The sequence below is a fragment of the Bos indicus x Bos taurus genome, chromosome 6 (assembly GCF_003369695.1).
Source record: "Bos indicus x Bos taurus breed Angus x Brahman F1 hybrid chromosome 6, Bos_hybrid_MaternalHap_v2.0, whole genome shotgun sequence".
In the NCBI taxonomy this organism is placed as follows: domain Eukaryota; kingdom Metazoa; phylum Chordata; class Mammalia; order Artiodactyla; family Bovidae; genus Bos; species Bos indicus x Bos taurus.
Window position 1 is genome coordinate 102,986,123 of NC_040081.1, and position 25,686 is coordinate 103,011,808.

General features: G+C 45.1%; 1 protein-coding gene across 7 annotated transcripts in view; it reads right to left on the reverse strand.

Moving 5' to 3' along the window:
* Positions 1–25,686, reverse strand: part of EVC (EvC ciliary complex subunit 1) — a 108,199-nt gene that overhangs the window by 17,512 nt on the left and 65,001 nt on the right. For all 7 annotated transcript variants that reach the window (XM_027545012.1, XM_027545009.1, XM_027545011.1 and 4 more), the window contains 4 exons: positions 20,519–20,731; positions 8,008–8,117; positions 3,954–4,164; positions 2,085–2,291 (listed from right to left, as the gene is read on the reverse strand). In XM_027545012.1, the coding sequence (XP_027400813.1) occupies positions 2,085–2,291; positions 3,954–4,164; positions 8,008–8,117; positions 20,519–20,731 (741 nt within the window). The remainder of the gene's footprint in view (positions 1–2,084; positions 2,292–3,953; positions 4,165–8,007; positions 8,118–20,518; positions 20,732–25,686) is intronic.

The following is a 25,686-nucleotide window of genomic DNA, read 5'->3' on the forward strand; positions in this document are numbered from 1 at the left end:
CTCCCTCTCCATCCAACATTCACATCTGACTCCACCCCCAAGGACTCTGAGCTCTGGCCTTGCACTTCCAGTCAGGAGCTCCCACTAACAGCCTTCCTTGGATTTCATTTAGCACATGTAATGCAGAAGATGGGAGAAGGTAATGGCACCCCACTCCAGTACTCTTGCCTGGAAAATCCCATGGACAGAGGAGCCTGGTAGGCTGCAGTCCATGGGGTCGCTAAGAGTTGGACACAACTGAGCGACTTCACTTTCACTTTTCACTTTCCTGCATTGGAGAAGGAAATGGCAACCTGCTCCAGTGTTCTTGCCTGGAGAATCCCAGGGACGGTGGAGCCTGATGGGCTGCCGTCTTTGGGGTCCCACAGAGTCGGACACGACTGAGGCAACTTAGCAGCAGCAGCAACGCAGAAGACAGGAAGTCCCTCTTCTTCCCTGTCAAGTCAGCAAACCCACCTGCACTTCACAACTTCTGTCCCTCTAGGCTCCTGCCACAGGGGGGCGGTGTCCACCTCTCTGCATTGCAGCCTTCCTCCCTTCTCCAGGGCCTCCGTCCTGGCCACCCTCCTCTCCTCCTCCCCAGTTTTTCCGGCTGGTGTACCACTCAAGTCAGCAAATACACTTGCTCTAGAATGTCCAATGTTTCAGCCCTCTCTCGATCCCCCTCGGCGCTGCCTGCATCTCAGCTCCCATCCAGCACAACTTCTCAAGTTAGTGTGTCCTCTCCCAGTAGATGATAAGCTCCCTGAAGGCAGGAACACTGCCACCTGGCTCCTCTGTCCCAGCACCTGCCGCAGGGCCCGAGGCCGAGGGGCCCTGTGAACAGAGGTCCAGCAAAGAACATCCTTCCAGACACCGGGCCCACATTCTTTCTGGTGGGTGTGTGTCTGGTGGGGGTCTGTTATCTAAGCCTGACTCAGAGTCCTTTGGAGAAGCCGAGAAGATATGCCACACGTATGTTTCATTCTGTTTTCACGTAATGACCATTGATTAGGTCAGAGTTGTAAGGTTTTAGGAGAGGGAAGAGACTCTCCCAGCATCACTAGCCCTGAGGTCTGGATGATGAAGTGTGGCAGACACCAAAGATCTGGAACGAGATGGGGTGTTTCAGAATTGAGGGGCCAATCTCTCTGCTGTGCAGGTGAGTGACTTTATGTAAATGAAGGGACTCACGGAAGTGCCCTCGAGGGTCCTGGCACATCCCAGATGGGTCTGCTGCCAGCCCAAATCTAAAACACCTCCCATGGGTACCAGCCAGACTCTCTCTGCTGAGATCTGCAACACGTGGTGGTCCCCTGCCTTTTCTTACAGCTTGAGGGAGGAGGCAGGCAAGGAGAAGCCAAGCACGTGCTGGTCATTCCACGCATGACCAGCCTCCAGTCCCAGCCACTCACTGAGGCTGGGAGGCTTTAAGCATGTCTTCTGCCCAGTGAAACTCCTCAGTCTTCCCACCTGAACAATGGGAAGAAAAATTATCCTTTCCAGGCAAGGGCTGTGGTAAGAGCCCAGTGAGATGAGGCAGTCAAAGCCCCACCCACCCCTCCACTGACTTAGAAGGGCGATGCCCACGTCACTTCTTACGAAGGTGGTTTTCACTCCTGTGGTTTGTCATAACTCAGTGCAAGGAGACAACCACAGCTTACTCAAGTCAGACTGATGTTAGCAGCAATGGTCAGCCATCAGGGACAACTCCACCAGTGCTCAGGTTCCGACAGAGGTGGCCAAGGGCAGGGAGGGCCTGCCCCTGGGGGAGGGACTTAGGCTCAGACTCTGTTACCTGCCACTGACTCACTGGGAGGCTCTGGCTGAAATGACATTCCTCTCTGGGCTGGTGCAAGGACCGAGCTGGTGCTCAGAAGGACGGGAGACAGGGCTGGGCAGCGGGCAGAAATCCTCACTGCTCCACGGGGCAGGCGTTCCCTCTTACAGCAAGGGGAAAAGGCAGCTCAGAGGCAAAGAGCTCTGCAGGTCTCAAGGCTCCTGGGCAGGCCCAGCTGCTGCTCTGCTCAAATCCCTTCTCTCGTTCACCCCTGACCCCCGCCTCTGGTCCCCTGGGCTCCCTGGGGGCTGGGGCGGCCCCGCACCTTGAAGTCATCTGTGTCCTTGGCCCGGCTCCTGGAGGCTGTGTTCCGCGCGTGGCCCAGCAGCGCCTGCCCGATGGCGTGCTCCGTGTGCTGCTGCAGGAGCTGCCCGACTTCCTGGGCCTCGGCCAGGAGCTGCTGCTGAAGCTGCAGGCGCGTCTGCTGCGCCTCCTCCTCCAGCCTGCCGGTCTCCTCCAGCACGCGAGCCTCCTGGAAAAGTGGGGCGGGGAGAAGACTGGAGACCCCTGTCGCCTGCATGGATGCTCTGTGCATGTGTGTTAGCCACTCAATCGTGTCTGACTCTTGGCGACCCCATGAACTGTAGCCTGCCAGGCTTCTCTGTCCATGGAATTCTCTAAGCAAGAATACTGGAGTGGGTTGCCATTCCCTGCTCCAGAGGATCTTCCTGAGCCAGGGACTGAACCCTGGTCTCCTGCATCACCTTTACCGTTTGAGCTCCAGGGAAGTCAATGGATGCTCTGGTTAGGACCAAACCAGGAGGTGGGGTTGGCCCTGCCTGGGGTCCCAGAAAGGTTGGAGAAGGGTAGGAGTGGGCACCTCTGGCCTGGCAAAAACTTGTACACAGTGGATGAGCCTGGGGATCTTGACGATCCCTTTGGGCATTTATTGAGCACCAACAGTGTGCCCAGTGCCATCCGTGGCTCTTTACATGTACAAGAACTTACTTGATCACCCCAAACACTTTGAGACCTGATCACTAGGAGTGATGAGGACACAGAGGAGCAGAGACGCTGAGCAACTTTCTAAAAGTCACACAGCAGAGAGGTTCTTCAGTCACATCTGAGTCTGAGAGTAGTCTGGGACATCATGGAAGCCAATATAGGGGCTGTGAGAAGTCCGTCTCTTGAAGGAATAGGGGTTGGAGAAGGAGGCTGGGGAGTCGGAGGTAGGGCAGGAAGTGCTGCCTGCTTCCCACCAAGTCCTCCAGGGCCAAGAAAAAGAGACGGTGAGCTTGTCCCTCACTCATAGGTCAGAAAACATCAGCTGCTCATACAGCTCAGTGGCTATAGCAGTCCTGGAGTCAGCCTGTCTGGGTTTAAATCCCAGCCCTGCAATTTACAGTCTTTCTTTAGATTTGTGAAGACCTTAAAAGAGACCACAGAGCCCTCTTCTCTCAACCCCTGATGATGACTGCACCTATCTGTGTTCTGACTTCTTATGCAACTTTAGTATAATTGTCATTATCATATACACTGCAAGCTTTGGGCATACTGGGTGCCCTCAGCAGGGGTACCTATTGTGCCATTGTCCCCACCCACAACAATATGGGAGCAGGGTTGATTTTTTTTTTAATTTATTTATTTACTTGGGGGCTTCCCTGATGGCTCAGTGGGTAAAGAACCTGCCTGCAATGCGGGAGACATAGGAGAGTGGGTTCGATCCCTGGGTCAGGAAGATTCCCTGGAGGAGGAAAATGGCAACCCACTGCAGTATTCTTGCCTGAAAAATCCCATGGACAGAGAAGCCTGGTGGGCCACAGTCTAAGGGGTCACAAAGAGTCGGACATGACTAAGCAACTAAGCACTCATTTAATTATTTGGCTGTACCAGGTCCCAACTGTGGCACACAGGAGCCTCAATTTTCATTGCAGCTTGCAGGATATTTTTAGCTGAGGCACGCAAGATCTTTGGTTTTTTCTCTCAGTTGCAGCATGCAAACTCTTACTTGCAGCATGTGAGATCTGGTTCCCCGACCAGGGATTGAACCTAGGCCCCTGCTGCACTGGGAGCAAGGAATCTTAGCCAGAGAAGTCCCCAGGATTGGGGCTTTGACTAAACCAGACTGGAACCTGGAAGCCAAGGAAGCGGTACTCCTGCTCTGGGTGGGGCAGGGGCTGAGGCACGGTCTTACCAGGGCTCTGAGCAGTTGCCACTGGTGCTCATCCAGACACTGGGAGGAGCCCTGCTCCAGGGCGTGTTGCTCCCGCAGCTCCTGGAGAAGGCTTTTCTTCCCGGACAGCCTCATCTGGGCCAGGGTGGTGATGGCACTGCCGCGGAGAGCCAGCCTCCGGAGAGCTGAATGCAGGAGCAGTCCGTGCCCCTGCAGGATGCACTGAGTGGACCTTTGGAGACAGTGGGGAGGAGGTTAGGGCGGGGGGGGTGAGTGTTCCTGGCAACAGAGTGTGGTGGTTAATTTTATGTGTGAGCTTGGCTGGGCCATGGGCTGAATGGACAGCTGATCCAATATCATTCTGAGAGCTGCTGTGAGGGTGTTTCTGGATGAGATTAATATTTGAATAAATGAGTAAAGCAGATGGTTCTCCCTAAAGTGGGTGGGCCTTGTCCAATCAGTTGAAGGTGTGAAGAGACGAAAAGGCCCACTTAACCACAAGTAAGGGGTAACTCCTCCTGCCTGACTGCCTTGAGTGGGACATGGTTTTCCTTTGTACTTCCTTCTCTTTGTACTTAAACTGGAACATTGGCTTTTCCTGGGTCTTGGAACTGCTGACCGTCAAACTGGACATCACACCATTAGCCCCTGAGTTCTCAGGCCTTTGAACTTGGGACTGAAATTACATATTGGTTCTCCTGAGTCTCTGGCTTGCCTACCGTGGATCCTGTGACTTCTCAACTTCTCTATATCTGTACCTATGCATGCATGCTAAGTTGCTTCCGTTGTGTCTGACCCTTTGCAACTCTATGGACTGTGGCCCTCCAGGCTCCTGTGTCCATTGGATTCTGCAGGCAAGAATACTAGAGTGGGTTGCCACACCCTCCTCCAGGGGATCTTCCCGACCTAGGGACTGAACTCGTGCCTCCTATGTCTCCTGTATCGGCAGGGAAGCTCTTTACCACTAGCGCCACCTGGGAAGCCCACCTGGGAAGCCCACCTGGGAAGCCCACCTGTATCTTTACCTGTATCACCTATACTATATCTTCTATTGCTTCTGTTTGGAGAATCCTGACTAATACACTGACCCACTAAGAAACACCCCAAATAGTCATGCCCCACAGGGAACCTTTCCAGAAGCAACAGGTTAAAATTATCCCATCTTCTGCTGCCCATCCTTTTAGATGTGGGTGCACACTTGAGTTATAGTCAGTCATCTGTCCTTTGATTAACCTTTTTAACTTTATCACATTCTGCCTCAAGTTTCAGATGCATATATACAGTTGCCTTCAGTACATATCCACTCAAATTTCTTACATGACTCTCAAAATTAACACATTCAGAACTGAAGTCATGAACTATTTTTGAGTTCCTATCTCAATGAGTTAAGTAGGAAACTGGTTTAGAGAGGCTCAACATTTGGTTTTCTAACTTGAGGTGTTTTCTTACAGCCTGAAAAGTTGAACAGAAAACTGTCAGTCAGTTTACCAAGGAGGAGAGAACCAGCAAACACTCCTAAGAATAAGGAATCACCCCTCGTAAAGACCTAATTTTGAATCAGCTAAATTCACCCATGGAGTGGTTGATCTGCCACTGTCTGAAATCCCTGCTGGAAGTAAGATAAATCCTGTCTGGAGGAAGATCCCATCATTCAAAGTCCTAAATTATTACTATGATTTTTTAATAACACTGTCTAGCATTCAATAAAAATAACCAGACTTGCAAACAGATAAGAACTGACCAAAAATAAAGGAAAAAAAAAAAAAAACAGACAACAGAAACATACCCACAAGATACTGGATATTAAAATAGTCAGCTATAATGAATATGTTCAGGAAATTAAATGATAAGATGAATCTGAGCAGATAACTGGAAACTATGACAAAAATAAAGTGGAAATTCTAGAACTAAAAACACAGTAACCAGCATTAAGAATTCAGCAGATGGATTGAACAGCAGATAAGACACACCTGAGGAGAGTGTGAAGGGGAAGAGAGTCAAAACAAGTTATCTAGACTGAACTACAAGGAACAAAAATATAGAATAGCATGTAAGAGACAAATAACCTAAGGTAAAAAAATCTAATAGACATTAAATTGCATTCCCAGGAAGAGTAGGAAGAGAATAAGCAGAAGGAATATTTAAAGAGATAAAGATTCAGAATTTTAAAAAACTGATTAATGATAGCAAATTACAGATTCAAGAATCACTACAGATTTAGTAAAAACAAACAGGAAATGCACAAAAACCCACATCCATGTTTAGGCATATTATAATAAACTGATGAAAACCAAAGAACAAAAGAAAATCTTAAAAGCAATCAGAAACAACTGAAATCAGAAACAAAAGATTTCTTTAAAAGAATTTAAAAGACAGCTAAACCAGGATTTTACACCCAATGAAAACATCCCTCAAAAGTGAAGACAGACATTTTCAGACAAACAAAATCTAAGAAAATTTGTCAGTAGCAAATCTAAAATAAACAGAATCTTCATGCAAAGAGAAATACTCCTAGGTGGACACTTAAAGATGCAGGAAAGAATCAAGAGCATCATAAAGTGTAAATCTAAATGAATATTGACTGCACAAACCAAAAACAGTATCTTGTGGAGCTGCAAATGTATAAAGAAAGTGAAAGTGAAAGTCTCTCACTCATGTTCAACTTTTTGCAGCCCCATGGACTGCAGTTCATGGAATTCTCTAGGCTGGAATACTGGAGTGGGTAGCCTTTCCCTTCTCCAGGGGATCTTCCTAACGCACGGGTCAAACCCAGGTCTCCTGCATTGCAGGCAGATTCTTCATGTAAAATGCCCAATAAGAAAAGCATTTTTCCTCTGTGAGAGAGAAATGAATGGAAATAAAGCATTCTACTGTCTTGAAAGAAGGAACATATTAATGTATGCTATATTTTGGCACACAAAGGATGCAATTCAAAATCTCTGAATCATTAAAATCACAGTAAAAGAATATATAACTAATAAGCTAAATTATTAGTATATAACATATATACTATATATTACTATGTATAGTATGTATATACTATATATTATATATATATACTATATATTATCTATATAGTATATATATATAATACATAACTAATAACTAAATTAGAGAGAGAAAACAGAAAATAATAAAACACCTAAACCAAAAGAAGGTAAGAGAGGAGAGGAAAAGGAACATAGAGCAGATTGGAAAAAGATAAAACAAACAGAAAGGAGATAGATTAAAAATTCAAATATATTACCATAAAGTTTTACATTAAATATAAATGGACTAAATATTGGTACTATTAAAAGATATAGTTTTTGAGACTAGATAAATCTTCCAATTGCTCACTACTGTCCTTAACTTACTCACCAAATTCTCCCTACTTGTTTCCATCTCCTGATACCTCCTTTGTATTATCTAACAATACAGCTATCCACATGCTTCTTGATATATACACAAAATAATTTCCTGGAAAAGACTGGGCAACTAGAAAATTAGCTATATCTAAATAATTTTTCTTATGTAAAATAAAGAAAAAGAAATATTTTTCAGGAAGCTGAAAAAGTGATACCACATTAATAAGTATATAAAGAATATTTTAAAATATAAAATTTGTTAATAAATGGGGAATGACTGAAAATGGGCACAAGTGGTCTTTTTTGGAGTGGTGGAAGTGTTTTACAATTGGATCGTGGTGATGGGTGCAGAACTTTTAAAATTAACTAAAAATCATTGAATTGTACTCTTAAAAATAATGTATGCAAACTATACCTCACAAAAGGTGTTTTAAAAGTTTCTATGAAAGACAACTCTATGAAGTAGGTATTGTTAGCCCCATTTTATGGATGAGAAAATTGAGGGTAAGAACAGTTCCTGTGCCCACACCAGGTCTGACTTCAACCTTTCATACATGGCACTCTGCTATCACGGTGTTTCATATTTATGTTCACAATTTGGTTGTTCTCCAAACCACACTGTAAGGGAGCCCAGGGGGTGGGAATTAACTTACAGATGAGGACACGGAGGCTAGCGTGGAGTATCACACCGGACAGGAGGCCCCCAGCCTACACGAAGTTGTACTCACTCTTCACTGAGGCTGCCGAGCTGGCCCAGGACTCGGTGGATGATGTTCTCATGGTCATCCCTCAGGTGTGCCTGCAGCAGAGTGGACAGTGCGTCCTCCTCCATCCACACCTAAAGCCCACAGCAGAGGGACAGGGGTCGAGCTCAAGTTCATTTCATCCATCATTGCTTTGTCAGAGCATACTTTTTGTTTCTTATTTTTAAAAATCCCTTTCTCTTTTGATTTAATTATTTTTCTCCTATGTGCTAAGTCACTTCAGGCATGTCTGACTCTGTGTAACCCCAAGGGCTGTAGCCCACCAAGGGCTGTAGCCCACCAGGTTCCTCTGTCCATGAAGTTTTCCAGGCAAGAATACTGGAGTGAGTTGTCATTTCCTACTCCAGGAATTGTCCCAGCACCATTTCTTATATAATTTATCTTCTTATGACTGGCCTGTCATGACATTTTGTCTGACAGAGTTTCCATATGCACATGAATCTCGTTCCAGGCTCTTTATTTAATTCTGCGGGTCTGTCTGTACCAAGACATCACACTTGAAGTTCTGCAATTTATAACAAGAGTTCATAGCTGCTAGAGCACGTCTCCCCATATTGTTTTGTACAAAACTGTCTTGCTATTCTTGGTTCCTTTTCTTCACATATGAATTTTAGGGTCTGTATATCAAGTTTGGGAAATAGCTTTTTGGGGATTCATTTTGTAATTAGATTGAATTCATAGACTTATTTGTAGAAATTGAATTTTCCTATCCAAGAACAAAGCCTTTTTCTCAATTCTTTAATTCCCTTCAAAAACATTTTATAAACTTCTCCACTGGACTGTGTCAGTCACTCAGTTATGTCTGACTCTTTGCGACCCCATGAACTGTAGTCCGCCAGGCTTCTCTGTCCATGGAATTATCCAGGCAAGAATACTGGAGTGGATTGCCATTCCCTTCTCCAGAGGAACTTCCCAACCCAGGTATCGAACCCTGGTCTCCTGCTTCGCAGGCAGATTCTTTACTGTTTGAGCTACAGGGAAGTCTTCTCCATTAAGCTCTTATAAACACTGGTCAGATTTATTTTTAGGCACCCTATAGTTTTTATTCTAAAGGGGATCTTTATGATCTCACTACTGTTCTCCTCTACTGCTTTGAAAGTTACTTATTCTATTTCTATTCTATCTACATTTAGAAATTTTAACATATATTCCTGATTTCACAAATCCAAAGTTAATCAACATTTCTTTTACCATAGGATTCATGACTGTCAGCACTTCTGAAAATTTCTTATCCATTATCAGCTTCAATATTATCTCTCTTTCATTCTCTCCTAGAATTCCTGGAACACTAAGGAAGTCCCCCCTAGGACTTTCACATTCTATTCCCATGCCTCCTGCTGCTGCTAAGTCACTTCAGTCGTGTCTGACTCTGTGTGACCCCATAGACAGCAGCCCACCAGGCTCCCCCGTCCCTGGGATTCTCCAGGCAAGAACACTGGAGTGGGTTGCCATTTCCTTCTCCAATGAATGAAAGTGAAAAGTGAAAGTGAAGTCGCTCAGTTGTGTCTGACTCTTAGTGACCCCATGGACTGCAGCCTACCAGGCTCCTCCGTCCATGGGATTTTCCAGGCCAAGAGTACTGGAGTGGCGTGCCATTGCCTTCTCTGCCCATGCCTCCTAACCTCTCATATTTTCCATCTCTTTAGCCCTCCATGTCATATTCTGAACTACTTTCTCACCTTTATCTCCTAGTTCACACATTGTGTCTTCAACAATACTGAATTTGATATTTAACTCATCCATTAAATTTCTGTCTTCGTGATTACAATTTTCATTCACAAAAGTATGTAGTTTTTAAATGTCATCTTTTTATATCATGTCTTGTTTTTATGCTAGTAATTCCTCTTGTTTTTTTTTTTTTTTCTTATTGTTTCAAACATACTTCCTTTATAAGTGCTCTCTAATAGTCTCTTCATCTGGATTTCCTGGCGCTTGTGGTCTAAACTTGGTGCTTGCTGTATGTGCTGGCTCTCACTTATGGCAGATTGTCCCCTGTGTGTTTCGTAATTCTGGATGTTAGCTCATCTTCAGTGTGGCTTTGTCTGTGAAAACCTTGTGAGGTCCAAGGCCACACAAGTGATGCTCTAAAGAATAGCAGAAACTCAGATCTAAGTCTGTCTGTCTCCAAGGCTCAAATATTTCCTAGGTCCACCATGCACCTCCCTAGCTCACTCACATCACCAGGAGACACAAGCACTTAGAAACATGCAGCTAGCCCGTGTTACACCAAGGGCTCTGTCTTTAAGGTGAGACTCTTTCACTTCCCCTGCATCTGGAGTGTTTTTCTGGAGATGTTCTGCATGCAGAACAGAGACAAAGCACAGAGGCTTCTCTGGTGACTCAGCCTGCAGTGCAGGAGACCTGGGTTCGATCCGTGGGTCAGGAAGATCCACTGGAGAAGGAAATGGCAACCCACTCCAGTGTTCTTGCCTAGAGAATCCCATGCGCAGAGAAGCCTGGCAGGATACAGTCCATGGGGTCGCAAAGAGTCAACCATGACTGAGCGACTAACACTTTCACAGAGGCTTTGAATGTGAGTAAGCAGCTTAGGCTTCAGTTCTCTGGGCCTCGTAATTTAAAACACTTATACTTAATCACACAAAATCACACTGCGTTACCCAGAATTGTTTGTTAAAGCCAGTCTCTGATGTGTTTTGTGAGAACTCTACAATAACCTGTCAAAGTGCTTCGGAAACCAGAACACTCTAGAAAATTCAACACAGTCTAGATTCCCTAAAAAATATATTAACATTGTCACTAAAGTACATGGGGGTCTTTGATGTGCATTTAGAGAAGACAGATAAAGCTAGTAACAGGATCCAAAGATGGCCAAGAGTACACAGATCATCCAAGCAGACGGTGCCCAAAGTGGTCACACCATTTCTTTAATATTGTTGAAGGCAAGTTCATAAATGTTTGAATTTAGAAGCAAAGAGCTGCTTCCCTGGGCTAGAGTGTTGAACCTGTTAAGTGCTACTGGGTCATTTGTGGTTTCCAATATGGTTACTGTTGTTTCAAAGTTTCATCTACTAAGGAGAGAAAGGGAAAAGGAACCAACAGTCAGCACATGCCTGGTATGTGTTGGGGGTTTTGGAACATTTTCCTATAAAGGAAAAGAAAGAAAGTGAAGCTGCTCAGTCGTGTCTGACTCTTTGCAACTCCATGGACTGTAGCCCATCAGGCTCCTCTATCCACGGGATTTTCCAGGCAAGAATACTGGAGTGAGTTGCCATTTCCTTCTCCAAGGGATCTTCTCAACCCAGGGCTCGAACCCAAGTCTCCCATACTGCAGCCAGACTCTTTACCATCTGAGCCACCAGGGAAGCCCTCCTATAAAGGAGGTGGGTTTATAAGTGAGCCAGGAGGTGAAGTCACTGGTGTGCTACGGGGAGGGAGGCACTGCAGGTTTAAAAGCACAGTCAGAGAGGGTCTTGGGGTGAAGGCGGCTTGGGAGAAAGTCCTTAAGCAGGACAAATGAGTCAGGAACGCTGGGGAGCTAGAGGCATGCAAGGATACCAGGGAGGCTAGGGTGGAGTGAGAGGGGAGACAGGGAGGAGAGAGAGGGAGGAGGTCAGCTCCTGACACATGGGGCTGTGCAGGGCAAAATAAGGACTCTGGTTTTTACGCTGCATGAAATGAGCGGAGAAATGAATTGATGTGACATAGTATCTTTTATCAAGTCTAATGTGCCAGTGGTTATGAAATGCAGTTATTTTAGGTCCCATGCAGAGAGAAAAATCACTGCCAAGTAAATTAAGAAGATCTCGGTTTTAGAGATGTTAAAATGTGAGTAAATCTGTATCTTGAAAATGAATGGGATATATGTTCCTTCTGGAGCAGGGAGGGGTCAAGATGGCAGAATAGGAAGACACTGAGCTCACCTCCTCCCACTGGCACATCGAAGTTACAACTATTCACAGAGCACCTATTGATGAGAATGACCTGAAGAGCAGCAGAAAAAAGTCTACAACCAATTGTATAAAGATGAATGGGAAGTTCCTGTACAGCACACGGAGCTCAGCTGTGATGACCTAGAGGGGTGGAATGGGGAGGGGGGTGGAAGGCTCAAAGGGAGGAGATATATGAATACCTATATGGCTGATTCACATTATCGTACAGCAGAAACTAAGACAGCATTGTAATGCAGTTATATTCCAATTGAAAAATTGCCAGATTAAAAAAAAGAAGAAACCACAATGAGAAGGGTCAAAAGGATCAGGTCAGCGTATACTCACGTCCCATAATTACAGGTGGGGGGATCCTCAAACGGGAGGATAATTACTATTGCATTGGTTCTCCCCACACAGTGAGGGGTCCAAAGCTCCCCAGCCCAGGGGTCCTGAACTACGAAGATGAACCCTAAGAACGTTTGGCTTTGAAGATCTGCAGGGCTTATATTCGGGAGAGCCAAATGATCATGGGAAACAGATCCATCCTCAAAGGCTGCACACAAAATCTCACAAGGTCCAGGATCCAGGGCAGAAGTAGTCATTTGAAAGAACCCTGGGTCAGATCCACCTGTTGATATTAAAGAGCCTGCCAGAGAGGCAGGAGGCAACCAGAGCTCCATCTGGGGACAGAAGCACGGGTGCAGCCATTTGGGGGAGCTCTTTCTACCTCGAAAGCGGTGAAGAATTTGTCTGCAATGCAGGAGACCCAGGTTCGTGGAGAAGGAAATGGCAACTCACTCCAGGATTCTTGCCTGGAGAATCTCACGGATGGAGGAGCCCAGTAGGCTACAGTCCATGGGGTTGCAGAGAGTCAGACACGACTGAGCAACTAACACTTTCTACCATGAGGACACGTGCTTAGAAGCACTCTTTCTGAATCCCCACTCTGGCTTATTAGCACAGGGGTCCAGCCTCGCCCACCAGCCTGTCAGCACCAGTGCTGGGGCACCTCAGGTGAAGCAGCTGGCCAGGCAAGGACACAAGCCCTCCCACCAGCAAGCCAACTGCCTTAGGACCCGTAGAGCCTCTAGCTGGCCCAGGACCTGACCCTGCCCACCAACCGGTGGCCCCGTACTAGCTGCTAGACCAGCCTCACTCACCAGTAGTCTTAGTAATATTTTTTGGATATGTCTCCTCAGGGGGCTTCCCAGGTGGCTCAGTGTTAAAGAATCTACCTCTCAACCAGGAGACTTGGGTTCAATCCCTGGGTTGGGACGATCTCCCGGAGGAGGAAATGGCAACCCAGTCTAGTATACTTGCTTGGAAAATTCCACAGACAGAGAAGCCTGGGAGACTATGGTCCATGGGGTCGCAAAGGGTCAGACATGACTGAGCATGACCACCCACTCATGTCTCCTCAGGCAAAGGAAATGAAAGCAAAAATGAGCAAATGGGACTAAATGAAACTAAAAAGATTTTGCACACTGAAGGAAACTATCAACAAAATGGAAAGGCTGCCCACTGAATGGGAGGTATTTGCAAATGATGCACCCCACAGCAACAATTACCTTAGGTCCACCTGCACAATCAGGATAATCTCCCCGTTTCAAGGTTCTTAACTTACTTCCCATCTGCAAAGTCCCTTTGCCATATAAAGTAACATTCATAGCTTTTGGGAATTAGGATGAGGAAATCTTTGAGGGGATGTCCCAGCAGACTGAGGAGAAGCCTACACACCTGCATTAGAATGGATCACACTTTGAGGACCACTAGATTAGGGGCGGCGGCCGAGAGGAGCAACCCCACGTTCAAGGAGCAGTGGCTGTGCAGGCACAGGAGGGCTGAGAGGAGCTACTCCACATTCAAGGTCAGGAGGGGGGACCTCAGGAGCAGTGGCTGCGCTTGGCTAGAGCAGCCGTGAAGAGATACCCCACATCCAATGTAAGAGAAACCCAAGTAACACGGAGAGGGCATCAGAGGGCATCAGAGGGAAGACACACTGAAACCATAATCACAGAAAATTAGCCAATCTGGTCACATGGACCACAGCCTTGTCTAACTCAGTGAAGCTAAGCCATGCCGTGTGGGGCCACCCAACATGGATAGGTCATGGTGGAGAGGTCTGACAGAATGTGGTCCACTGGAGAAGGGATTGGCAAACCACTTCAGTATTCTTGCCTTGAGAACCTCATGAACAGTATGAAAAGGCAAAATGATAGGATACTGAAACAGGAACTCCCCAGGTCGGTAGGTGCCAAATATGCTACTGGAGATCAGTGGAGAAATAACTCCAGAAAGAATGAAGGGATGGAGCCAAAGCAAGAACAATACCCAGTTGTGGATGTGACTGGTGATAGAAGCAAGGTCTGATACTGTAAAGAGCAATATTGCATAGGAACCTGGAATGTTAGGTCCATGAATCAAGGGAAATTGGAAGTGGTCAAACAGGAGATGGCAAGAGTGAACGTCGACATTCTAGGGATCAGCGAACTAAAACGGACTGGAATGGGTGAATTTAACTCAGATGACCATTATATCCACTACTGTGGGCAGGAATCCCTCAGAAGAAATGGAGTAGCCATCATGGTCAACAAAAGTCTGAAATGCAGTACTTGGATGCAATCTCAAAAACAACAGAATGATCTCTGTTCATTTCCAAGGCAAACCATTCAATATCATAGTAATCCAAGCCTATGCCCCAACCAGTAATGCTGAAGAAGCTGAAATTGAATGGTTCTGTGAAGACCTACAAGACCTTTTAGAACTAACACCCAAAAAAGATGTCCTTTTCATTATAGGGGACTGGAATGCAAAAGTAGGAAGTTAAGAAACACCTGGAGTAACAGGCAAATTTGGCCTTGGAATACGGAATGAAGCAGGGCAAAGGCTAATAGAGTTTTGCTAAGAGAACGCACTGGTCATAGCAAACACCCTCTTCCAACAACACAAGAGAGGACTCTACACATGGACATCACCAGATGGTCAACACCGAAATCAGATTGATTATATTCTTTGCAGCCAAAGATGGAGAAGCTCTATACAGTCAACAAAAACAAGACTGGAAGCTGACTGTGGCTCAGATCATGAACTCCTTATTGCCAAATTCAGACTTAAATTGAAGAAAGTAGGGAAAACCACTAGACCATTCAGGTATGACCTAAATCAAATCCCTTATGATTATACAGTGGAAGTGAGAAATAGATTTAGGGGACTAGATCTGATAGACAGAGTACCTGATGAACTATGGAATGAGGTTTGTGACATTGTACAGGAGACAGGGATCAAGACCATCCCTATGGAAAAGAAATGCAAAAAAGCAAAATGGCTGTCTGGGGAGGCCTTACAAATAGCTGTGAGAAGAAGAGAAGTGAAAAGCAAAGGAGAAAAGGAAAGATATCCATTTGAATGCAGAGGTCCAAAGAATAGCAAGGAGAGATAATAAAGCCTTCCTCAGCAATTAATGCAAAGAAATAGAGGAAAACAACAGAATGGGAAAGACTAGAGATCTCTTCAAGAAAATTAGAGATACCAAGAGAACATTTCATGCAAAGATGGGCTCGATAAAGGACAGAAATGGTATGGACCTAACAGAAGCAGAAGATATTAAGAAGAGGTGGCAAGAATACACAGAAGAACTGTACAAAAAAGATCTTCACGACCCAGATAATCATGATGGTGTGATGACTCACCTGGAGCCAGACATCCTGGAATGTGAAGTCAAGTGGGCCTTAGAAAGCATCACTACAAACAAAGCTAGTGGAGGTGATGGAATTCCAGTTGAGCTATTTCAAATCCTGAAAGATGATGCTATGAAAGTGCTGCACTCAATATGCCAGCAAATTTGGAGAACTCAGCAGTGGCCACAGGACTGGAAAAGATCAGTTTTCATTCCAATCCCAAAGAAAGACAATGCCAAAGAATGCTCAAACTACTGCACAATTGCACTCATCTCACACGCTAGTAAAGTAATGCTCAAAATTCTCCAAGCCAGGCTTCAGCAATACGTGAACCGTGAACTTCCAGATGTTCAAGCTGGTTTTAGAAAAGGCAGAGGGACCAGAGATCAAATTGCCAACATCTGCTGGGTCATGGAAAAAGCAAGAGACTTCCAGAAAAACATCTATTTCTGCTTTATTGACTATGCCAAAGCCTTTGACTATGTGGATCACAATAAACTGTGGAAAATTCTGAAAGAGATGGGCATACCAGATCATCTGACCTGCCTCTTGAGAAACCTATATGCAGGTCAGGAAGCAACAGTTAGAACTGGACATGGAAAAACAGACTGGTTCCAAATAGGAAAAGGAGTACATCAAGGCTGTATATTGTCACCCTGTTTATTTAACTTCTATGCAGAGTACATCATGAGAAACGCTGGGCTGGAAGAAGCACAAGCTGGAATCAAGATTGCAGGGAGAAATATCAATAACCTCAGATATACAGATGATACTACCCTTATGGCAGAAAGTGAAGAGGAACTAAAAAGCCTCTTGATGAATGTGAAAGAGGAGAGTGAAAAAGTTGGCTTAAAGCTCAACATTCAGAAAACGAAGATCATGGCATCTGGTCCCATCACTTCATGGGAAATAGATGGGGAAACAGTGGAAACAGTGTCAGACTTTATTTTTTTGGGCTCCAAAATCACTGCAGGTGGTGACTGCAGCCATGAAATAAAAAGACATTTACTCCTTGGAAGGAAAGTTATGACCAACCTAGAGAGCATATTAAAAAGCAGAGACATTACTTTGCCAACAAAGGTCCATCTAGTCAAGGCTATGGTTTTTCCTGTGGTCATGTGTGGATGTGAGAGTTGGACTGTGAAGAAATCTGAGTGCCGAAGAATTGATGCTTTTGAACTGTGGCGTTGGAGAAGACTCTTGAGAGTCCCTTGGACTGCAAGGAGATCCAACCAATTCATCTTAAAGGAGACCAGTCCTGGGTGTTCATTGTAAGGACTGATGCTGAGGCTGAAACTCCAAAACTTTGGCCACATCATGTGAAGAGCTGACTCATTGGAAAAGACCCTGATGCTGGGAAAAGACCCTGACTGAGGGCAGGAGGAGAAAGGGACGACAGAGGATGAGATGGCTGGATGGCACTACCGACTTGATGCACATGAGTTTGGGTGAACTCCGGGAGTTGGTGATGGACAGGGAGGCCTGGCGTGCCGCGATTCATGGGGTCGCAAAGAGTCGGACACGACTGAGCAACTGAACTGAACTGAACTGATTCTACATCCTATTCCAATTGTGTAACTAACAAAATCCACAATATTTAACAATTTCCCTGAGCAATGGGGTATGAAATCACCAAGATCTTTTACCTAGGAAAATAGGTGGAAAATATAGTCTGGGTGTGTGTTTGATTTTCCATGAAGAGTTTTGTCAGTCCTTTTCTTCTCATGACTAAATATTCATCTCGACCACAGAAAGTTCATCTCTTATTTTCATCATCAACAAGGAAATATGGAAAGCAGGAGAGAATATGGATCCCTAAATATCTTATGGTAATTCAAGGCAATTAGACAATCAATCAGTAAATTAATTTTGACATACACACTTTGAGAAAGCAGTCTTGGGTCATACTTATTTAATCAGTTGATGAGGTCATTAACCCTCCTGTTTGCTTCTTGCATGCAAAACTCCTCTCAAAATACTTCCGCACAAGCACAGGAAATTTCATATATGTGCATATGCTCACAAAGTACATGAATAAAAAATAAAACCCAGAATCTAGGTACTGTCTGATATCTACTTAAAATAAAAGACTCATAACTGGAGGTTTTTGGATGAATCATGAGCCTTTGCCTAATAATTTATCAGAACTGAAATTCTGGATTTTTTTCAATATCAATGTTATAAAGTGATTAAACAGATATAGTGCAAAGGGTTTTAGCCTGCATTTGCCTGTGTTATCTTGCAGCAACCACGTAGGGTATTTTGATCCATATTTTTCACATGAAAGCTGAGATTCAGAGAAATTCAGTAAGTTGCACAAAATCACAGAGTTGTGGGAGGTCAGCTAACTGGCTAAAGTCACTCAGGCCATTAATGCCATTGCTGTTGTTTAGTCGCTAAGTCACATCCAACTCTTTTGTGACCCCATGGACTGTAGCCCGCCAGGCTCCTCTGTCCGTGGGATTCTCCAGGCAAGAATACTAGAGTGGGTTGCCATTTCCTTCTCCAGGGGATCTTCCTGACCCAGGGACTGAACCTGCATCTCCTGTGTTGGCAGGCGGATTTCTTTACCACTGAGCCACCAGGGAAGCCCATTAATGGGGTTGTGTGCATGCGTGCCAAGTCGCTTCAGTCGTGTTTGACTCTTTTAGACCCTATGGACCATAGCCCGCCAAGTTCCTCTGTCTCTAGGCAAGAATGCTGGAGTGAGTTGCTATGCCCTTCTCCAGGGAACCTTCCCGACCCAGGGATCGAATCCATTTCTCCAGCACCTCCTTCATTGGCAGGTGGATTCTTTACCACTGAGCCACCAGGGGAGCCCATTAATGGGGCTACTCTGCTTCAAATGCAGGCATTCAGCTTCCAAGGTTAGAAGACTGTCTGCAAACCACAATCGTCCTTAAAAGGCCTGACCCCCCACTTGGGGAGCCAACATCAGAGGCACTTTAGATTCATCTGGTGAGCTTTCCAAACCACTGAGGCCCAGGTTTCCCCGTTTCCCCAGAGATGGCAAATGATATGGCCTGGGATCCGGGATTGGTATGAATTAGAGGAATTCAGCTTCTTGTACATCCCCTGGTGATCCTGTGCCAATTTCCAAAGCTGCATATTACCCCTGGAAATGCAGCGAAGTTTTCTCCCAGCTAGTGGGTTTTGAATAAGGAAGTTAAGAAAATCAGGGCTACTGCCCTTTAGGACCTACCAGCCACATATGCAGGAGACGACTACTGGTCATAGGACAACAGATGAAGCTGATGGCAGACTGAAATTTATTAGAAGGAGATCTAATTAACTGGACAGGCAGGTAGCTAGACCTGTGCCCACCCACAGGGAAAGGCCCTGTGTTTGTATGGTGCTTCCATTTACTTTTTGGTAGTTTGGACAGCTCACCTTATTTTCTTTAGAAAATTTCTATCAGATACATACATTGAGGGCTTTTTGTGACTAACTGAACACTCAACGGGAAAAGACATGGTGTTTCTCATAACAAGCACCTAGGGGTGGGCAGTCCGGGGCTGGGACAGTCCACCTCTCTGCCCCACCCTCCTTCATCTCGTCTCTAAGTCAAAGGAAGGCCAGCGGTCCTCCAGTCCTCCTGTAACTGCTTTGGGCAGGAAGAACAGGAAATGCTAAAGAGGAAGATGTTTCTTAGCAACACGTGACCATTGTATTAGTGAACAGAAGCTCCCTGCAGGTATTGCACCTTGTCTCATAGGCTAGAACTCCGTCAATGAGGCCACTTCTAGAAACTGGGATACTGAGCATGTTAGTTTTGCAGCCTCTAGCATGCAGGAAAGCAAGAGAGAAGGGAAATTGGGGCATTTTCAAGTGTCACATTTGAAAATCTGACAGTTTTAATTTTTTAAAAATAAAACTGATGTATATTAGCTTTCTATGGCTGTTGTAACACAGCACCACAAATCTGTGGCTTCAAACAAATTTAGTACCTTACTGTTCTGGAGGTGAGTCTGGAATGAAAGGAACAGGACTGTTTTCCTTCTGGAGGCTCTGGGGTAGGGGTGAAATCTGTTCCTTGCCTTTTCCAGCTCCTTGAGGGCGCTCCCATTCCTTGGCTGATGCCCACATCCTTCTACCCTCTGCCCAGGACATCACATCTCCTCTGACACTGACCCTCTTCCTTCCCTCTTAAAAGGATCCTTGTGATTACACTGGCCACTCAGATAATTCAGAATAAACGTCATGTCCCCAAATCCTTAATTTAATTGCATCTGCAAGGTCCCCTTTGCCCTGTTAGGTAACATATTCACAGGTTCTGGGGATTAGGATGTGGGGGCATTATTCTGCCTACAACACATATTGTTGTTGTTCAGTCGCTCAGTCGTGTCTGACTCTTTGCGACCCCATGGACTGCAGCATACCAGGCTTCCCCATCCTTCACTATCTCTGGAGTTTGCTCAAACTCATGTCCATTGAGTCAGTGATGCCATCCACCGTCTCATGGTCTGTTGCCTCTTCTCCTGCCTTCAATCTGTCCCAACGTCAGGTCTTTTCCAATGAGTCAGTTCACATCAGGTGGCCAATATACGGTTTTAATGATGAAATAGACTTTCACTGAAAAATAGGAGTCCCCTGTGTGCAGCCCCTCCCACCCCTACCTCAGTCCACTCCCTTGAAGTACTACCTTCTGCCATTTACTTCTGTTGTTCTAAAGAACAGGCTCTGGGCGTCATCTCCTGACTTCTTACACTGGGAGAGGAGGGGTCTGCTCTCTTCTCTTCCTCCCATCCTAGCCCACCCGGCCGGCTGTTGTGAAAGGCTGGCAACCAGAATCTTGGTAAAGCATTCAGCACAGGCACTCGGGGATGCTCAGTGAAAGAAATGCCTCATTATCCTTCAAAAGTTAATGAAAAATGCAGACTCTAGACCCAGTTTTACGAAATGCTGCACCTGCTTTTCCTGCTCTAGGAGATCCTGGAAGAGTTTCCACTGCTGGCTCCGGAAGCGGTCCGACTTCTCCAGCTGCCGAGTCGAGTTCTCCTGGGCCTCCTGCCTCAGGTATTCACACTCTGCCTGGGAGAGGTCGGTTACACGGGGGAGCGTCTGCAGGAACAGGATGTCCGCGAACTTCTGGAACGTTTCCATGGTGCTGCAGTACAGCTCCTGAAGCCGAGAGCCACAAGACGGAGTTACAAGTCATGGTCTCACCCTGGGCAGGACCAAGGTCTCCTCACAAGACACAGAGGCAATCCAGCAAAGGGAACCGTCGAATCACACGCGTGTGTGCACATGCGCATGCGCACAAGCACACACAAAGTCGGGAAATACCGGCTGCCTCCCAGCCCTCTCACCCGCACCCAGTCAAGCCCCAGACTTGCCCCCCTGACCCAGTGAGCCCTTACTCACTGGCATCTCCTCTAAACCTCCATCCAGATTCTGTTCACAGCCCCTCCCTGGTCTCCCTGCCTCTCTCCATCCTCCACATTTAGGTGAGTTATTTGCAGAAGCACAGCCCTTTCATTTCCGGTTCAAATACCTTGGAGGGCTTCTCTTTCCATTGCAATCAGAATTACCTAGCAGGGCTTCAAGGCAGTCCTGACTCATTACTCACCATTCTGCTCTTTCATCCCACCTTCCCCACTCCATTCTCTCTCTAAAAATGTATCTTTTTAATTGTGAAAAATAAAAGCATATAGATAATAATATATTAAACATTCTGAATCCACCATTCAGTTTTCTTTTTTCCCCCAGATTAAATACACTAAAACTTGCAGGTTAAGTTGGAACCCTTTAAGTTCTCTCCGTAATTCTTTTCCCCTCCCACCTAGCCTCCCCAGAATCAGCCATCCCTATGAATTCAGCATCTCTGTCTCCAGTTTAGATGTCTATACTTTCACTATATGTGATGTCCACAAACGTGGCTTTTGGTGTGCCTGTTCATTCACATAAATGACATCTCATTGCATGTTTCATTATACAGATACTTTGCAAGCCTCTACACTTTGCCCCACCTCCAGGCACTTGCACATCTGAAATGGACTCCTCTTCATCCTGCAAAACCCCTATGAAAAAACCCCTTCTCTGTGAAGCCTTGCCTGGGCCACTCAGACTAACAAGGGCATTTCTGACCCTGGGCTCCTGCAGCTTTTTGGTTAGCCCCACCAGGGCATCAAAACTACAGTTCATCTGTCATTCCTCCTGGACCACAACTGCCTGAGAGTGGCTGCATCATACTCTGCACCTACGTCTCACATCCTCCCAGACCAACCACCTGACTGCAGTTTCTGAATAAATCACACACCAACAGGAGGCAGAATGCCCATTCCCCCTTCTCCATCTAGGAATTCCCTACATGTGTTCCAAATTCTATTTGAGGTCTCCTCTTCTGCGAGGCCTCCTGACCACAGGGCTTCTTGTGGCAACTAGTTGTTTGATTATCCTTTTCATGGACTAGACCATGAGGTTTCTCAAGAAACCTCTTATTACTTTAGCATCTATAGCACCTAGAAGAGTACCTGGCAAATATCAGGTAATAATATTAAAATTGTTAATAATTACGAGTTCTTACTGTGTGCCAGAGTGTCATAAACACATTTCTTGCATAATATCATCATCCAATAGTCCAATGTAGATGTTCTATTATAATCACCATTGTTTTATAGGCAAGAAAAATAAGACCCAGAGAAGAGAAGTAGCTGGACATTTGTAGAGGGTGGATTCTGACTACTGGACTATTGGACTCATGCTTTTAACTTGTATGGTATGAGGATAATTGTTTTTTCTTTTTTTTTTTTTTGGAAAAAAATTCTTAGCATCTCATCTGGTGTACCTAGCTCATACTTGGTGGGCTCAATGAATATAAGTTAAATTTAACTCCATGTTAATTAAACCCAATGACCGTGCATGCATGCTCAGTCATGTCTGACTCTTTGTGACCCCATGGACTATAGCCCCCAGGCTTCTCTGTCCATGGGATTATCCAGGCAAGAATACTGGCGTGGGTTGCCATTTCCCCCTCCAGAGGATCTCTCTGACCCAGGGATCAAACCCAAGTCTCCAGCATCCCCTGCATTGGCAGGTGGATTCTTTACCACTGAGACACTTGGGAAGCCCAAACTCAATGACTACCATGCTCTGAAAAGCTCATGGCCAGACTGAACTTTGTTTGGAATAAAGTGCCCATGACAGGGGCATAAGGGATCCACATCCTTTTAGAAGACTTAGAGATCCTACTTCTGATAGTGGCCAGGCAGGTAATTTGAACAAGTTTTTCCCACTGAGGATGAATGTTTTTAAAAAGCTGGACAAAATGTTTACTAAACCATCATAAAAGTCCCAAAGAGCTAACAAGGAAGTATAGAGTGTAGGGTCTGAGGTTTGGGAGAAGATGGCATCAGAGAAGCATGCCCAGCCTTTGGGCTGCATTTATATACAGGGTGTAGGTCAGTCCACGGAGAAGGCAATGGCATCCACGGAGAAGGCAATGGCACCCCACTGCAGTACTCTTGCCTGGCAAATCCCACGGGCGGAGGAGCCTGGTAGGCTGCAGTCCATGGGGTCGCTAAGAGTCAGGCACGAGTAAGCGACTTCACTTTCACTTTTCACTTTCATGCACTGGAGAAGGAAATGGCAACCCACTCCAGTGTTCTTGCCTGGAGAATCCCAGGCACAGAGGAGCCTAGTGGGCTGCCGTCTATGGGGTCGCACAGAGTCAGACACGACTGAAGAGACTTAGCAGCAGCAGCAGCAGCAGCAGCAGGTCAATCCAAGGGACATGCCTGCACAGCTGATGGACCCTGGACAGCCTCTGGTAGTTGAAGGGACAGAAGGTGGAGCTCATGGCTCACCATGAGTTGGGGCCTGGGTAAACCATTCCACGCCAAGGATTGGGAACCCAAAAGCTGCAATACAGAAACATGAGTGAAATGGAAGGAAATCAGATCTGACAGGTTTAAACACACAGCAACCTGGAGTCCGTTCATGTGGGTGGCCCAGTGTATTTCAAGTTTAGGCCTTGAAATAAGGGGATTCTAGATCATTCGAGACCCAGTCATCTGGCAGAAGCAAAGGAAAAAATCTTCTTTGGAGAAGGAGAACATCACTGTATGCCTGAAAATATTTTTATAAATAATGTACAAATCTGAGATAAGGCATAAAGTGAAAAATACATGAGTATTTAGCCTTCATCTTCTTTTAGCCTTCATCTTCTCTTCACAAGGAGACGAGAATACAAGGAGAGTACACAAGGAGACAAGACCATGACCAAAGAGCTACACGAACAACAGACATGCAAACCCACAGGCTGTCTGGGGAGCACAGTACACAGACTTTAGGGCTGATGCTTACTATGCTTCTGATTTTAAAAGCCACTCTTAAACCTTAAAGCAATGATCTGGCGATTACAAAAAGTAATGCTAGTTTTTTTTTTTTTTTTTAATTAGAACTTCTAGAATTGAAGAACACTGTCCAATAATAGGAACCCAATGCAAAGGTTTCACTGCAGTTTAGGTGCAGTTGAAGAGAGAATACGTACAGGAAGACAGATCAGGAGAAAATCTAGGACAAAGTAAAGAGAGGCTAAAGGATGGAAAATATGGAGGGGAAGATGAAGGATAAAAGATACAGTAACAAAGTTCCACATGTTTAACTGGAGTCCCTGAAGGAAGGAAGGGAGAGTTCAGACAGAAGTCATATTTGAAGTGACGGTGGGTGAGAAATCTCTCAAAACTGATGAAACAAATTTACAGATGAGGAAACTGAGGCTTCATCTGTACATGTGAAAGGGAGGTTAAATAAATTGTGTTAGTTCACCCACAGGACCCTGGTAAGGCTTCACCACACATGATCTAACCATGATGCTCTTAGATGAATTTTTCTAACAATGAATGAATGAGACTATAACTAGCACCTAATAAACACAGGGTCACTGTTTGCTACATTAATAGTAGATAAAACAGTCTTTAGGGAAAAAAAGCTCTTCTAGAGAGAAAGGGGAGCAGTTCATAATATCAAAAGGTTTAATTTGCCAGAAAGATGCAAAGTTTCTAAATTTATATGCACTTAACAAAAAAAATGAAGGTGTCAATCACTCAGCTCTGTCTGACTCTTTGTGACTCCAAGGACTATAGCCCACCGGGCTCCTCTGTCCATGGAATTCTCCGGGCAAGAATACTGGAGTGGGTTGCCATTCCCTTCTCCAGGGGAATCTTCCCAACCCAGGGATTAAACCCGGGTCTCCCACACTGCAGGCATATTCTTTACTGTCTGAACCACCAGGCATTATCCAAATCAATACAACTTGACACATTAATAAAATAAAGCAGAAAAGTATAATGTTAATTATGGGAATAAATGAAGAAAAAAGTATTTCACAAATTGTAATTTCCATGCAGAAGAAACACTAACAAAATAGAAAATGGAAGGAAGCTTCCTTAATCTGAAAAAATCTATAGCAAACATTTCACCTGAGGGTAGAAACTACAAAACAATATTAAGAAAAATTAATAAGACAAATAAATACAGGGATACACCATGTTTGTAGACTGGAAGATTTGATACAGTAAAGACATTCATCCTCACTAACTTGATCTATAAATTCAAAATGCTAATCAAATTGGGGGCTATATCAGTAACTTTGTAGACTACAAATTGAAGCTGCACATAACTCTTGAATCCAACAATTCTGCTCCTAGGTATCTGCCCAGAAGAAACAGGCGCATGCATGTATCAAACAGCATCCACAAGAAAGTTCTTGTCAGCAGAATGTGTAACAGTCTAAAATAAGAAGCTACACAAATGTCCGTCAACAGTAGGATGGATAAATGGTGGTGTATTTATACAGTGAAATAAGAATGAATACTGCTGCACACAACAATACAGAGAAATCTCACAAGGCACAAAGCTTGTCTCACAATACAAAGTGGAGCGACGCAAATCTAACATGCTATACAATCCCATTCCCATAAAAGCAAAGACCTAATTTCCATGTAAGGCAGGGTCTGGCTCCTGTGATCAGGGAGGAGACTGGGACAGGCAGGAGGTATGAGGGGGTTCAGGGATCCTGGCCAAGATCTCTTTCTCAATCTGGACAGAGGTTACATAGATGTGTTTTCAATCAT